Source organism: Gopherus evgoodei, chromosome 2 (genome assembly GCF_007399415.2).
Source record: "Gopherus evgoodei ecotype Sinaloan lineage chromosome 2, rGopEvg1_v1.p, whole genome shotgun sequence".
In the NCBI taxonomy this organism is placed as follows: domain Eukaryota; kingdom Metazoa; phylum Chordata; order Testudines; family Testudinidae; genus Gopherus; species Gopherus evgoodei.
This window is the reverse complement of record NC_044323.1, coordinates 236,427,068-236,441,948: the sequence shown is the minus strand read 5'-3', so window position 1 is coordinate 236,441,948 and position 14,881 is coordinate 236,427,068. Positions and strand designations below refer to the sequence as shown.

Genomic DNA, 14,881 nt, shown 5'->3' with positions numbered 1-14,881 from the left:
GTAGACCTGATTCTCAAATGTGCTGAGTCCTTGCCAGCTCCCGCTGCCTTCAGTAGGAGTTATAGGTGATTATCACCTCTGAAAACCAGGCTCCATATTCTTAACAAAGGATAATATGTTTTTCTTCCACTGTACAATATTGAGAGAAGCAAAATTAGGAAAACATATTTAAAAGTGAGATTAGAGGCAGCACAGAGGATAGCACCCATAGCATCCCACAAGCCACATATCCACTGGCATTTTCTACAGTCTATTTTATGCTGAAAGGGATAGTACCAAAAAAGGGAGTGTGGTAGCAACAGAAGGGTAAAACCTAAGAACCAGTCATTCTAGACGCTTGCTCATTCCCCTAAAGAATGCCATTCCCAAAGCTTCCTGAACTGTTCTAAGCAAGAACAACTTGCCCTTTACACTCTGTGACCACAATCACAGAGTGAGGGGAAAGGATAGTTTAGTGGTCTGAGCATTGGCCTGCTAAACTCAGGGTTTTGAGTTCAATCACTGAAGGCCCATTTAGGGATCTAGGGCAAAAAAAAAAAATTGTCAGGGACAGTACTTGGTCCTGCTGTGAAGGCAAGGGACTGGACTCAATGACCTTTCAAGGTCCCCTCCAGCTCTGTGAGATAGTTCAGATTATTACATGGGGATTTACCTGTCAGAACAGCTCAGCTGGGGAGGCACTCAGTGGTACATGGCACCAATGACAGACATCCTGCCAGTGACTGGAGGAGCTGAGAAAAAGAGCCTGCATCTTTGACAACATGGGCCTAAATCTGCAAGTGTTAAACCTCTGGATACTAAGAATATTTCACTATTATGATGGGGAGAACTGTGTGAGGGGAAAATATGCAGTTTTTACTTTCCTCTTCTTATTGTGCAGCATTAGTTTAAAAGCTTAGCATATGTAGGTACTGGTAACGAATGGCCAATAAACTGTCACAAATATTTGTCTTTACATTTGTCTTAAAATTACTTCATAGTGTTTATAAATCATCCTTTACCAGATTTATACAGAAACAGAGATTATGAATTATGAAATGCTTCCTTTTTTAGTTACAGGTAAAATGTGACCAAATGACTCTAGGCTACAAACAGTTTTAATTAAGTATCAGAGGGGTAGCCGTGTTAGTCTGGATCTGTAAAAGCAGTTTTAATTAAATAACAGAATGGTTTACTGTAATTTAAATGTTGCAGTCAACAAAACACTGATTAATAGTTTACTATTTCATGAATTCTAATTAGCCCTATAAATTCAGAGCATGCTGCTCCCAGTACTTATTGATGTATTATATGTATGGCTTATGAACGGGCATAGAGAGGGAGAGGTGGTACACAGCCCCTCCTAGGGTGACCAGATGACAGACATGATATATTGGGGTGGGGGCTGGGGTAGTCTCCAGCTGAGCAAAAAAAACCAACAACTCGAGAGCTGGCAGCTCACCTCTGCCTCCCCTGAGCAAGCTACCATGTCCTGCTTCTCCCCACTCCCTCCCAGTGCTTGCGCTGCCATACAGCAGATTCGTGTAAGCCTGGGAGGGAGGGCGAGGAGGAGGAATGTGGCGGGGCCAGGGCAGGGATTTGGGGAGGGATCCAATGGGGCAGGGTGGGGGTGGAGTCAGGATGGGGCCAGAGCTGAGTTGTGGGCACGAACTCCCTCTGCTTCTGCGCTGGAGTACAAAATATCAGGACAATTCACAATATTTCATGTCTCTATCTGGTCACCCTAGGAGGAGCTGTGTACCACCTCTCCCTCTCTATACCCATTCATAAGCCGACCCCTTATTCTGGTGCTTCCCTTTTTTACTAAAAAAATTCAGGCTTATGAATGAGTATATACATGGTATATTTGGGGATCATTTACTCTTACGGGGCATGAGCATTCTTAAGGGCCAGGTAACAAAAAACAGCTTTGAATAAAAGAACAAGTTGTTTGATTTTATTTTGGAGAATGTGAAAAATTTTGAAAAAATGTAGTTTAATATAATCCCTGGACACTTATGTGCTAAAACTTCAACAACTCTTCATCACTGCCTTCTATCTGAAATTAGACTCCTCCAAACTGTAGGATTCTCTCCTCATATCAGGCACCATATACTTTTCTCTAATGTACTTCCCTCAATATGACAATGGTGACTCTATTGCTTTCCTCACCCCATTAAATGTCTTTGAATAATACTCTCAAAGGCACCAATCACAATTCTCCTTAACATCCTTAGCAGTGAAGTCTCATAAAATAAAAATTCCCATATCCTTCTTCAGAAATAAAAATGTTCTTTGCGGTTGATCTCTTGTCTTCTCTCTGCTCTTCTTCTTTCTCTCTTTTAGGTGATGGTTAGGAAGAGGAAGCCATCTTCTGCCTCCTCCCCCTGAGGAAGGGGACGTAGCATCCACTTTTCCTATCACCAATCATGAACAGATCATCTCTATACTCTGATTATGCTGCTGAACAAGCAGGCACGTGGCCAGTAAGCCAGCCCCAATAATGAGTTGCATGGCTCGTTACTGCCACTGCCCAACACCACCACCACAGAGCCAGTGCTGAGCAGCCAATTAGAGCTCAGCTCTTTTTTCTTCCTCTAGTCTGAATCCAGGCTAAGTGAGCTGACCATCACCATGTATTTCTATTTATTGCATTTTTAAGAATACCTATTGATGTCCATCTATGGTGAAGCAGAGGACCCACCCACCAGCACGGAAAGGGTTAAGGAGACCCTTAGGGCCCAGATAGCTCCACCCTGTTATACCTGCAGCCAATGCCAGGCCTGGATGGAAGGGAAAAAGATGGAGCCTGGCTCAGTTCGGGGCTGACTGGCGAAGAGGCAGGAGGGAATGATCACTAGCCTGCCAGCCAAGGCAGCTGTGAGAGCCCAAGCACTGTTTTCCTGGCCAAAGGAGATGGAGAAAGAGGCATAGAAGCACCTTAGTGACTGAGGGGTGGAGACTTTGTGGAGACTCCAATCCCACCAAGCTTATGGCTGTCCTGCCCAGAGGAACCTGGGACGGCAGCAGGATACCACCCAGGGTCCACGAGGGGTCACTACTAAGAGACAAGCCACAACAGGAAATTGGACTAGAGGGGTCATGCCACAAACAGAAGGGTCAACAATAGGAAGTAGCTCAAGGCAGTGGATGTAGGACATACACAGGGCCCTGGGCTGGGACCTGGTGGAGATGGAGGGCCCCCCACCCTTGCTTTAAAGACTGAGGCACCTTAACTATAGAAGCAAGGAGCAGGAAGCCAAGTACTTCAACCACTAGGCTGACTGACCATCCAAGTCCCTTGTTATACCATCCTACACAAATGGTGCCTATTCCATACATTAAACATGTACAAAACAATATCAAAGGACTGCCCATAAATGTAACCACCCTCCACCAACTCTTTCCACCAGTGTCTGATAAAAAGTAGGTAGGGGAGAGCTTTGCAGAATGCCTGAAAAAAATAATAAATCCAGCTTCTGACAGACCAAGTAGAGGAGCAAATTCCTACATAAAGCTGCTCTCAAGACCATAGATGTTGCAGATGTTTTCAAAGGGAGAGTACTGCTACCTACGTAGAGGAGGAACGGAAATATGCTTGTGAGAGTCTATGTCCTAGTCTGGGCACATAGAAGACACAGCCTTTTCCCTTTAGCAATGTCAGTGGAGGACCTGATAACACTAGAGGCACCACAGACTGCAACATTGAAAAAAAAAATAAGTGTGAATAACATTTGGAAACAAATTTGAATACTTTTCCTTTTGTTATAAACAGTCCACTTTTGTCATTTTAATCATGTAAAATGTTCTGCTTGTGAAAACTGAATACATTTTCTGTGATTGAGGCACATTAACAATCTGATTTTTCCTCCTCCAGCTAAGAGATAACTGAGTACATTGAATTATTAAAAGCTATTCACTATACTGAATAATTTTCTCCTTGAGAAAGAACTTAATACCAAGATGCTAACTGAAGAACTGAACATGAGAAATAAAATTGGGAGAGGGGAAATTTTGTGGTGATAAGCCCTGTAATAATATAGAGGAGCTGCTGTTCCCCATCAATTTTTCTTTTAAATGAGGATAGTTATATTTGTTCCTATTTCTCTAAGATAGAATTAGCAAAAAACTACAACAAACCACCTAAAGGAGGAAGACAGCTTAAACTGTCTCATCTGAAGTACCGATCAAAAAAATGCTAAAACCATGCTTCCAACTCCGTAAACACATACAGTAACTCCTCACTTAACGTTGTAGTTATGTTCTGAAAAATGTGACTATCTAATCCAATTTCCCCATAAGAATGAATGTAAATGGGGGGGTTAGGTTCCCAGGGAATTTTTGGTTTTTTTGCCATACAGTACAGTACTATAGCTGGGGGGTGCCCCCGCCTTATCCCACACAGGCACAGCCCACTGGCATTGGAGACAATGAGGCAGGCAAGGAGGCTGAAGGTGCTGTAGATGCACATTGCACAGCAACAGCAGTAGCTTCCCCTACTCTTCAAGCACCAGGGGTGCGGGGCTCAACCCTCAGCCCGCCCACACCACCCCTTCCCCCGAGCCCCCACCCTTAACCCGCCTCTTCTTTCCCTCCCTCCTTCCCCTTTACTCCGCACACAGCATCCTTGCTCCTCCCCCCTCCATCCTCTGCCTCCTGTCTGCAGCAATCAGCTGGCTTACAGAATTCAGGAGGGAAGGAGGAGAAGCGAGGACACAGCACACAGGTTCCCTCTCCCTCCCAATGCTGCAAGGCAGCTGATTGCCATGGACAGGAGGCAGAGGAGGGAGCACGGAGGTGTGCCATATCCTCACTCCTCCCCCCTCCCTCCTGCCTGCAGCAATCATCTGGCTTGAGACATTCAGGGGGCAGGAGGGAGGGGGGAGGAGCGAGGACTCGGCACGCAGACTCCCCCCTCCCTCCTGTCTGTGGCAATCAGCTGGTTTGAGGCATTCAGGAGGCAGGGGAGGGAGGGGGAGCCTATGTGCCGAGTCCTTGCTCCTCCCTCCTCCCTCCTGAACGGTGCAAGCCAGCTGATTGCTGCAGGCAGGAGGCCGGGGGAGGATGGGTAAGGTGCTGATCTGTGGGGTCTGCAGGAGGATGGGAGACGTTGTAGGGGGTGGGCGTAGGGGAGCTGATAGACAGGCTGCCAGCTGTGGACGAAGCAGGCAGCCAAACAACATTACAGCCAGGGCCAGCTCCAGGGTTTTTGCCACCTCAAGCAGCAAAAAAAAAAAAAAGCCGTTATCTCTATCAGCTCTGCCACCGTCGTCGCCGCTTCAGTCTTCGGCAACAGTTCAGTGGCTGGTCCTTCCCTTCGAGAGGGACCGAGGGACCCGCCGCCAAATTGCTGCCGAAGAGCCGTATGTGCCGCCCCTCTCCGTTGACCGTCCCAAGCATCTGCTTGCTGGGCTGATGCCTGGAGCCAGCCCTGGTTATAGAGAAGCATTGCACAACTTTAAATGGAGCATGTTCTGTAACTGAGCAGGGATGTAAGATTGAAACAACATTAAGCAAGAGGACGTTAAGTGGGGAGTTACTGTATAAACCTAACTTTATGCACATAAGTAAATTTATGGGACTACTCATGTGCATAAGCATCTACAGTATTGTGCCCAATATCATTAAATCCCTACTACATATTTCCAGGTTGCTGGTATACTGTATATGGAATATAATACACCTCACATTCTTGATCCTTAAAATTGGACAATACATAATTTTTAAAAATTTGAGATTTTTTGCAAAAAGATTTTCACGAGTCATTAAACTATAAAACTATACTAAACTATAAAAGCAAAACCTCACCTTCCTCCAGGACTGCTGCTGCTATCTTCACTATCCAATTGTTCATTTTTACTTCTTGGTACTGGAGGTTGCAACATCTCTGCAGCCAATGGATCAGCATCATTCTCCTCGCGACCAACCCATTCTCCAATCACACGAGGTCTTAGAAGAGCAGTATTAAAACCTGTTGCATCCTGAATAGGAACAAAAGCCAAAATAAATAAACAAAGAAACCTCTATGCTGCTCATTCTCAGTGATGTTTATAAACTGGAAACAGGGAATAAACAAAAACGTATTGCTTCACCTCAAGTATTGATCCTTATTAAAATAGTACGGGACGCTTAAAGGTCAAAAGCCTGATCCAATGCCCACGGAAATCAATGGAAAGACTCCCATTAACTTCAATGTACATTGGATTTAGGCCCTAACTCCAGTCAGGTGTTGACCATCTTGGTGCTCAGAACTAGAGCTGAGGAAATAAAATATTTTTTGGCTCAGTTGCTGAGCCTACAAAACAAAACAAAAAAATCTTTGCAAGTTGAACAAAATGTTTTGTTCCAGCTGTGATAATTTTTCTATTTATTAGTTTTTTAGTTTCATTTTGTTTCCAGGTGTTTCTTTTACCCTTCTTTAAAAAAACAAATCTAGCTAACTTTCAAAATAAAATGTCATTTCAAAAGAAAGTTAAAATGCTGTACTTTAAATTGTTGATATGAAATGTTTCAAGTTTTTTTTAAAAGAATTTTCTTCTGGCCAGAATTATTCCCCAAAGTCATGAATAGTTTTGGGCTACCCCAAAACTGCATTTTTTAGCAACTAATTATTTGTCTGAAAAATTTCATCCAGTTTTACTCAGAATCTCTCTTCATTTTTCCCTTTAAAATCCAATCGTTTTGAAAAGGAGTGCCAGGTGTCCATCACTACTAATTTGGCTTTAAAACTATACATTCTTAATAAACCCCCACCTATTGGAAACACCAATGTTTCAATTATGTTAAGCAACGAATGAGGTCACTTGAATATTGAAGAACACAGAGAAGATAGCATATTTCGATTCAATATCATCTCTTTTTTGCATTATGAATTCAGTGTGAAAATCTTACTGAGCAGGGAAATCAACTATTTTAAAATAATTCTGCTGGTTTTGTGTGTCATATTTTCAAATCCACAATTAAAATATATTTTTATTTGGCTAAAGCAGCAAAGAATCCTGTGGCATCTTATAGACTAACAGATGTTTTGGAGCATGAGCTTTCGTGGGTGAATATCCACTTCGTTGGATGCATGCATGTATTTACCCACGAAAGCTCATGTTCCAAAATGTCTGTTAGTCTATAAGATGCCATAGGATTCTTTGCTGCTTTTACATATCCAGACTAACACGGCTACCCCTCTGATACTTTTATTTGGCTGACATTCAGTGCATTACAATAGGCAACAAATAATGTACACCATATATTGCCACTATGATAAACTGCAATTTCAAAGCTGGAAATCATATTTTTTGACAATTTGCTTGAAGATATATGGTGGAATAACTAGTAGAAGACAAAAAACAACAACACCCTGGGCATTTTAAAAACTACTGATGTTTCACAGCATCACACAAAAACAAATAGGCCAAATGATTATGTAAAGAGTTTGTGTAAAAGCAATGCATAAGCCTTTCCCATTTTCTCAGTGTTGTGTGCTTATACGTACAGTGGGAGTTGATGTGGAATAGTGATAATCTGAAGAAAATTATGCTTCAGAATTGCCATTTTGAAATGATGTGATTGAGATGGTTATCCTGCTCTCACTGAATGCCATTTCTAGGACAGCAAGGAAATTTAAAATGCAGTGCTCCTAATTAAGATATATTGTATATTCCGATGTGTAATGAAAGACAATCATTTTAGGAAGACAAATCCTTATGGCTGTTATTTGGCTCTACATCCCATGATATATTCCGACTGTAAGAACAACACTGTCCTAATAAATGGCATCTGGAGAAGCAGCATCAGGATGATTATTTAGATTAGCAACCATATGTTTTTGTCCTCCTCAATAACAAATGATCTTTAAAGGAACACTAAATAATTGGGATGACTACTTTAAATTATAGTAAATGCAAAGTTTGAAATATTAGCACTTATTCATAATACAAAACCATCAAAGTGCTCACAGTGTTTGAAATCTGTAAATAATGTTTTCCAATTAACTCGAGGAAGCCAAATGTAGGTATTAAAAGACAAAACTTGAAATTGAAAAGATTTCAAATGCCAGATCCTATATTCCTTGAGAGAGAGAGTTTTGTTCACATAAACAGGTGTCTGACTCTGCACCAGTCTAGGATTTTCCTTATGTAGGAAGAAATCCATAGCTACCTGTTCAGAGCTGTTTTAGAGCCATTTGGAGTGGCAAAAAAGACCTAAGAATGAGCCAGAATCTGATCCTATATGGGATGGGCTGTTTTTGTATTATATTTATATATCCATTCTACTGTGGTCCTGACCCTGCAGTTGGCTTCTGTCCATTCCACCCATTAACTTCCCCAGCTCAGAGTCAGCTGCAGAATCTGGGTCTTAATCTCTTTTGCTCTTTGGTTGTTATTATTTGTATTACCATAACACCTCACCACATTCCCTCAATCCACCTTTTACCCTATACTTCTCCTATAATGTATGTTTGTCACTGTCTTTTTCATGTCAGTTTAATTCTGCCCAGAGTTAATCATAGAATATCAAGGTTGGAAGGGACCTCAGGAGGTCATCTAGTCCAACCCCTGCTCAAAGCAGGGCCAATTACCAACTAAATCATCCCAGCCAGGGCTTTGCCAAGCCTGACCTTAAAAACCTCTAAGGACGGAGATTCCACCACCTCCCTAGGTAACTCATTCCAATGCTTCATCAACCTCCTAGTGAAAAAGTTTTTCCTAATATCCAAACTAAACCTCCCCCACTGCAACTTGAGACCATTACTCCTTGTTCTGTCATCTGCTACTACTGAGAACAGTCTAGATTCATCCTATTTGGAACCCCCTTTCAGGTAGTTGAAACCATCTATCAAATCCCCCCTCATTCTTCTCTTCTGCAGACTAAACAATCCCAGTTCTCTCAGAGTCTCCTCATAAGTCATGTGCTCCAGACCCTTAATCATTTTTGTTGCCCTCCGCTGGACTCTCCAGTTTTGCCACATCCTTCCTGTAGTGTGGGGCCCAAAACTAGACACAGTACCCCAGATGAGACCTCACCAATGTTGGGGAATGATCATGTCCCTCAATTTGCTGGCAATGCCCCTACTTATACAGCCCAAAATGCCATTAGCTTTCTTGGCAACAAGGGCACACTGTTGACTCATACCCAGCTTCTCATCCACTGTAACTCCTAGGTCCTTTTCTGCAGAACTGCTTCAGTCCCTAGTCCATAACAGTGAATGGGATTCTTCCATCCTAAGTGCTGGACTCTGCACTTGTCCTTGTTGAACCTCATCGAGTTTCTTTTGGCCCAATCCTCTAATTTGTCTAGCTCCCTCTACATCCTATCCCTACCCTCCAGCATATCTACCACTCCTCCAGTTTAGTGTCATCTGCAAACTTGCTGAGAGTGCAGTCCACACCATCCTCCAGATCATTAATGAAGATATTGAACAAAACCGGCTCCAGGACCGACCCTTGGGGCACTCCGCTTGGATGGCCAACTAGACATGGAGCCATTGATCACGACCCATTGAGTCCGACGATCTAGCCAGCTTTCTATCCATCTTATAGTCCATTCATCCAGCCCATACTTCTTTCACTTACCAGTAAGAATACTGTGGGAGACGGTATCAAAAGCTTTGCTAAAGTCAGGGAATAAACCCATCCATGGCTTTCCCCTCATCCACAAAGCCAGTTATCTCCTCATAGAAGGCAATTAAGTTAGGCAGGCATGACTTGCCCTTGGTGAATCCATGCTGACTGTTCCTGATCACTTTCCTCTCCTCTAAGTGCTTCAGAATTGATTCCTTGAGGACCTGCTCCCTGATTTTTTTCAGGGACTGAGGTCAGGCTGACTGGCCTATAGTTCCCTGGATCCTTCTTCTTCTCTTTTTTAAAGATGGGCACTACATTAGCCTTTTTCCAGTCATCCAGGATCTCCCCCGATTGCCATGAGTTTTCAAAGATAATGGCCAATGGCTCTGAAATCACATCCGCCAACCCCTTTAGCACCCTCGGATGCAGTGCATCCGGCCCCATGGACTTGTGCTCACCCAGTTTTTCTAAATAGTCCTGAACCACTTCTTTCTCCACAGAGGGCTGGTCACCTCCTCCCCATGTTGTGCTGCACAGTGCAGTAGTCTGGGAGCTGACCTTGTTTGTGAAAACAAAGGCAAAAAAGCATTGAGTACATTAGCTTTTTTCACATCCTCTGTCACTAGGTTGCCTCCTCATTCAGAAAGGAGCCCACACTTTCCTTGACTTTCTTCTTGTTGCTAGCATAGCTGAAGAAACCCTTCTTGTTACTCCTATCATCTCTTGCTAGCTGCAACTCCAAGTGTGATTTGGCCTTCCGGATTTCACTCCTGCATGCCCAAGCAATATGTTTATACTCCTCCTTGGTCATTTGTCCAATCTTCCACTTCTTGTAAGTTTCTTTTTTGTGTTTAAGATCAGCAAGGATTTCACCATTAAGCCAAGCTGGTCGCCTGCCATATTTACTATTCTTTCTACACATAGGGATGTTTTTTCCTGCAACCTCAATAAGGATTCTTTAAAATACAGCCAGCTCTCCTGGACTCCTTTCCCCCTCATATTATTCTCCCAGGGGATCATGCCCATCAGTTCCCTGAGGGAGACAAAATCTGCTTTTCTGAAGTCCAGGGTCCGTATTCTGCTGCTCTGCTTTCTTCCTTCTGTCAGGATCCTGAACTCAACCATCTCATGGTCACTGTCTCTCAGGTTCCCACCCATTTTTGCTTCCCCTACTAATTCTTCCCAGTTTGTGAACAGCAGGTCTAGAAGAGTTCTGCCCCTAGTTGGTTCCTCCAGCACTTGCACCAGGAAATTGTCCCCTACACTTTCAAAAAACTTCCTGGATTGTCTGTGCACAGCTGTATTGCTCTCCCAGCAGATATCAGGATGATTAAAGTTTCCCATGAGAACCAGGGCCTGTAATCTAGTAACTTCTGCTAGTTGCCGGAAGAAAGCCTTGTCCACCTCATCCCCCTGGTCTGGTGGTCTATAGCAGACTCACACTACAACATCACCCTTGTTGCTCACACTTCTAAACTTAATCCAGAGACTCTCAGGTTTTTCTGCAGTTTCATACCAGAGCTCTGAGCAGTCATACTGCTCTCTTACGTACAAATGCAACTCCCCCACCTTTTCTGCCCTGCCTGTCCTTCCTGAACAGTTTATATCCATCCATGACAGTACTCCAGTCATGTGAGTTATCCCACCGAGTCTCTGTTATTCCAATCACATCATAGTTCCTTGACTGTGCCAGGACTTCCAGTTCTCCCTGCTTGTTTCTCAGGCTTCTTGTATTTGTGTATAGGCACTTAAGATAACTCGCAGATTGTCCCTCTTTCTCAGTCTGAGACAGGAGTCCTCCCCTCTTGCACTATCCTGCTCGTGCTTCCTCCCGGTATCCCATTTCCCTATTTACATCAGGGCTTTGATCTCCTTCCCCCGGTGAACCTAGTTTAAAGCCCTCCTCATTAGGTTAGCCAGCCTGCTTATGAAGATGCTCTTCACTCTCTTTGTTAGGTGGAGCCCATCTCTCCCTAGCTCTCTTCCTTCTTGGAACACCATCCCATGGTCAAGGAATCCAAAGCCTTCTCTCCGACACCACCTGTGTAGCCATTCGTCGACTTCCACAATTCAACTGTCTCTACCCAGGCCTTTTCCCTGCACAGGAGAATGGACAAGAACACCACTTGTGCCTTAGTCTCATTTATCCTTCTTCCCAGAGCCACGCAGTCTGCAGTGATCCGCTCAAGGTCATTCTTGGCAGTATCCCCTATAGGCCCGTTGAAGTCATTATTTAGGTGGTGACATTTTACTGCAAAGTTGAGAAGACACTGTAGCAATACTGAAAACTATCTTTAAATTTAAAAGCCAGTAGTTGAAAAGGGAGAAAATAGTATGGGGAAAACAAAGTGATTTAGCACATTTTAGGACTGCTGTCATCTTTGTTGTGTGGTACTCTCAAATTTTTCAGAAATTTGTGGAAAATGCTTTTTAGCTGTAGGAATTGTGTTGTAAAGCAGTCAGGTAGCATAACAGTCACCATCAGGAATCAGGGGACACTGGCCCCTGTCACCTGACAGATGTAATCCTGACCCATGTGACTAGAGGGCAGAGCCAGCCCACAACATTTTGGCACCTGAGGCGGGGAGCTCAAATGATGCCCCCATGCCCCCTCGCTTGGGCCAAAACTTTGAAAGGTCTCAATTCTACCTTCTTCCTGTTCTACTCCTCTCATGGTACTGCTCTGCTACCTACCCCAATAAAGGAGAACAATTTAAAATGCCTTGTTCAAAAATTTTAAGTAACACTTAACTTTCAAATGCCTGAACAGCAAATGTAACTTTTCTTGTCTGTCTGCCTAGTAAACACTGGCATTTTTATCTGTTTGACTAATCAAAGTGGTGCTTTCTGCACCTTCTTGGCTGCAAAGATTTGAACTGCCACCTGAAGGTCCACAGTCTGGGGGAGCTCACGCTCTGTTGAGATGGTTGCAAGGCCGATCAGCCTCTCCTATGTCATTGTGGAGCATAGACGTGTTATTAACTTCAGCTTGGAGAAGCTGCATTCTCCACTGGCAACTGATACAGGAAGTGTTAGAAGTATGCGCAGAGCAACAAAAGCATTTGGAAAGAAGGTGCTCATCTTATTTGTGCACTTATATTCCAGAAAAGCCTTTGGAGTTGATCCTGCTGAAATGTATCTTGAAGGGGCTTTCAGTTCATCACCTAAATCACTTGCATTAATATTGCGCATGTCATCCTGCATCAACATTCTCTCTAGTGCCCTACATTGCTGGTGTAGGTCTTCTTCAGGTATAGTGAGGAGTTTTGGAATATCATACAACAACCCCAAATATACTGCTGTGTTCCTTGAGCTGCCTGAAACATTTTTCAACTGACTGTATTGCACAATCTAGCACCTGGTTAAAGAATTCAACTTTGAATTGTTGTTTGGGGTCTCTTACGGGATTATCCCATGCTCGGAATCAAAATGTCTTCCTCTTCAGTGACTCCTGTATTCTTAAAATGGGTGGGAAAATAGCTTCAGTGTGAAGTTCCTCTGCCAACTTCTGTAAACTTTTCAGAATGTTTTGAAATCTCTCATCTGACCGGTAAGATTGTAGATATGTCTTTGTTTTGTCCAGTTGTTTCATTGCTCCAGATATATCAAGGTCAACACCTTGGAGTCTCTTGTTTATAACATATATTTCAAACAGTATGTCATGCCAAAACACTAAGCCACACAGAAATTTGAAGTTATGTATGTTTCTGGTGATTCCATTTCCCTCTGCCACTGTTCTCCCACAAATAGTTCCTGTCATAGCATTATCCTCCATAATGGCAACTATGGCCTCATCTATCTTCCCAATTTGGTGTTTGACAGGCTTTATCACCTCCACTTGACTTTTCCATTGTGTGGCACTCAGTGGTTTCAGCGTCAGAGAGTATGTTCCCAGATGTTGCTTCAAAATTTGCCATCGATGAGTTGATGCAGAGAAAAATACATAGATGCTTTGAATTACATTAAAAAATTTAGCAGCCTCACTAGAAGCTGATGCTGCATCACTGACCACCAAGCGCAATGAATGAAAACTACATGGGACAAAAAAACCTCAAGGGTTTAACTCTCGGATCCGTGCCTGCACTCCTCTGTTCTTTCCTCTCATGTTGGCACCATTATCGTAGCCCTGATCTCATGTCAGCTACCGCAATTCCCGTATCTTCCAGCTTTTTAAGAAGCATATTTGTCATACCAGCTCCTGTAGTATCATCAATGTCAATAAATTCTAGAAAATGTTGACAGTCACCATTGTAGGGACATTTTCACTAGGTTCTGTTGTTGTTACAAAATGCACCATTAAAGTCATTTGTTCCGTATGGCTGATGTCAGGTGTGCAGCCTAGAATAACAGACTAATATCTTGCTGACTTCAGATCTTCCACAATCTTCTGTTTGACTTCTGTTGCCGTAATTGTATGATCTCATTTTGAATTGTTTTTCCAAAAAGCAATGGTTGTACACATTTGTTGGATGGTGACTCTTCTTAGATGCTCCTGGAGTACAGCATCAAACTCAGCCATCAGCTCCACAATTATAAGGAAGTTTCCATTGTTTGTCACATACAGCTGATCTGAAATGCCACGCAGTACTAGGTTTTGGGTAGCAAGCATTCTCACAATGGCAATAAGCTTTTTCAGAACATTTTGCCAGTAAAGAGACTCTGATGCAATCTTCTCTTGATGCTGATCATCTATAGTGGCCTTTAACCTTAGTCTCATCTCGGGCTCTTTCCACCTATGGAATGCTCTCTGGTGATTTGCTGTCTTTTCATGGCATGCCAGATTTCTAGCCACATTTTTCCAGTCCCTTGTTCCTGTAGAACCAATCTAATGTTCCAGCCACGTTGGGAAGAGTTTGCAACAAAAACAGTAAGCAGTATTCTGGATTTTTTAGTACATAAGCCATGGCCTCTCCACTTTGTCACCATTGGGGATTTCATGCGAATAATGTGTTGGAGGGAAACTTCTATTTTCATTGTCTTTGGGGAACATGCAGTTTTTCACTTGCTGTGGCCCATGCAGTACAAGAAAGTCCCTAAGGCTACTGCTCAAGTGGGTCCACAGTCCTGGATCATCTTGACTTAAGGAACTAAACTCAGCAGCAGCTGTTTCTTGTGCCTCCACCACACTCTCCTCTGATCTACACATTTCTTCAGGAATGTACATGGTTACATCCATTTGAGATGGAGATATGGATGCTGCAGTAGCTGCCAGGTCACCTGCACCCTGGCTAACTGGAAGATCAGGCATCTCCTCACCACTCACATCCTCACTGGGGCCGGAAGGCTCACCATGAACTTTTGTGTCTATGAATCTCAGGAGAGCTCCTTCCTCCTGAGATAGA

At 43.3% G+C, this 14,881-nt stretch overlaps 1 protein-coding gene across 2 annotated transcripts in view; it reads right to left on the bottom strand.

The window, feature by feature from the left end:
• C2H8orf34 (chromosome 2 C8orf34 homolog) overlaps positions 1-14,881 on the bottom strand; it is a 285,116-nt gene that overhangs the window by 170,820 nt on the left and 99,415 nt on the right. For both annotated transcript variants that reach the window (XM_030553243.1, XM_030553244.1), the window contains exon 6: positions 5,788-5,960. In XM_030553243.1, the coding sequence (XP_030409103.1) occupies positions 5,788-5,960 (173 nt within the window). The remainder of the gene's footprint in view (positions 1-5,787; positions 5,961-14,881) is intronic.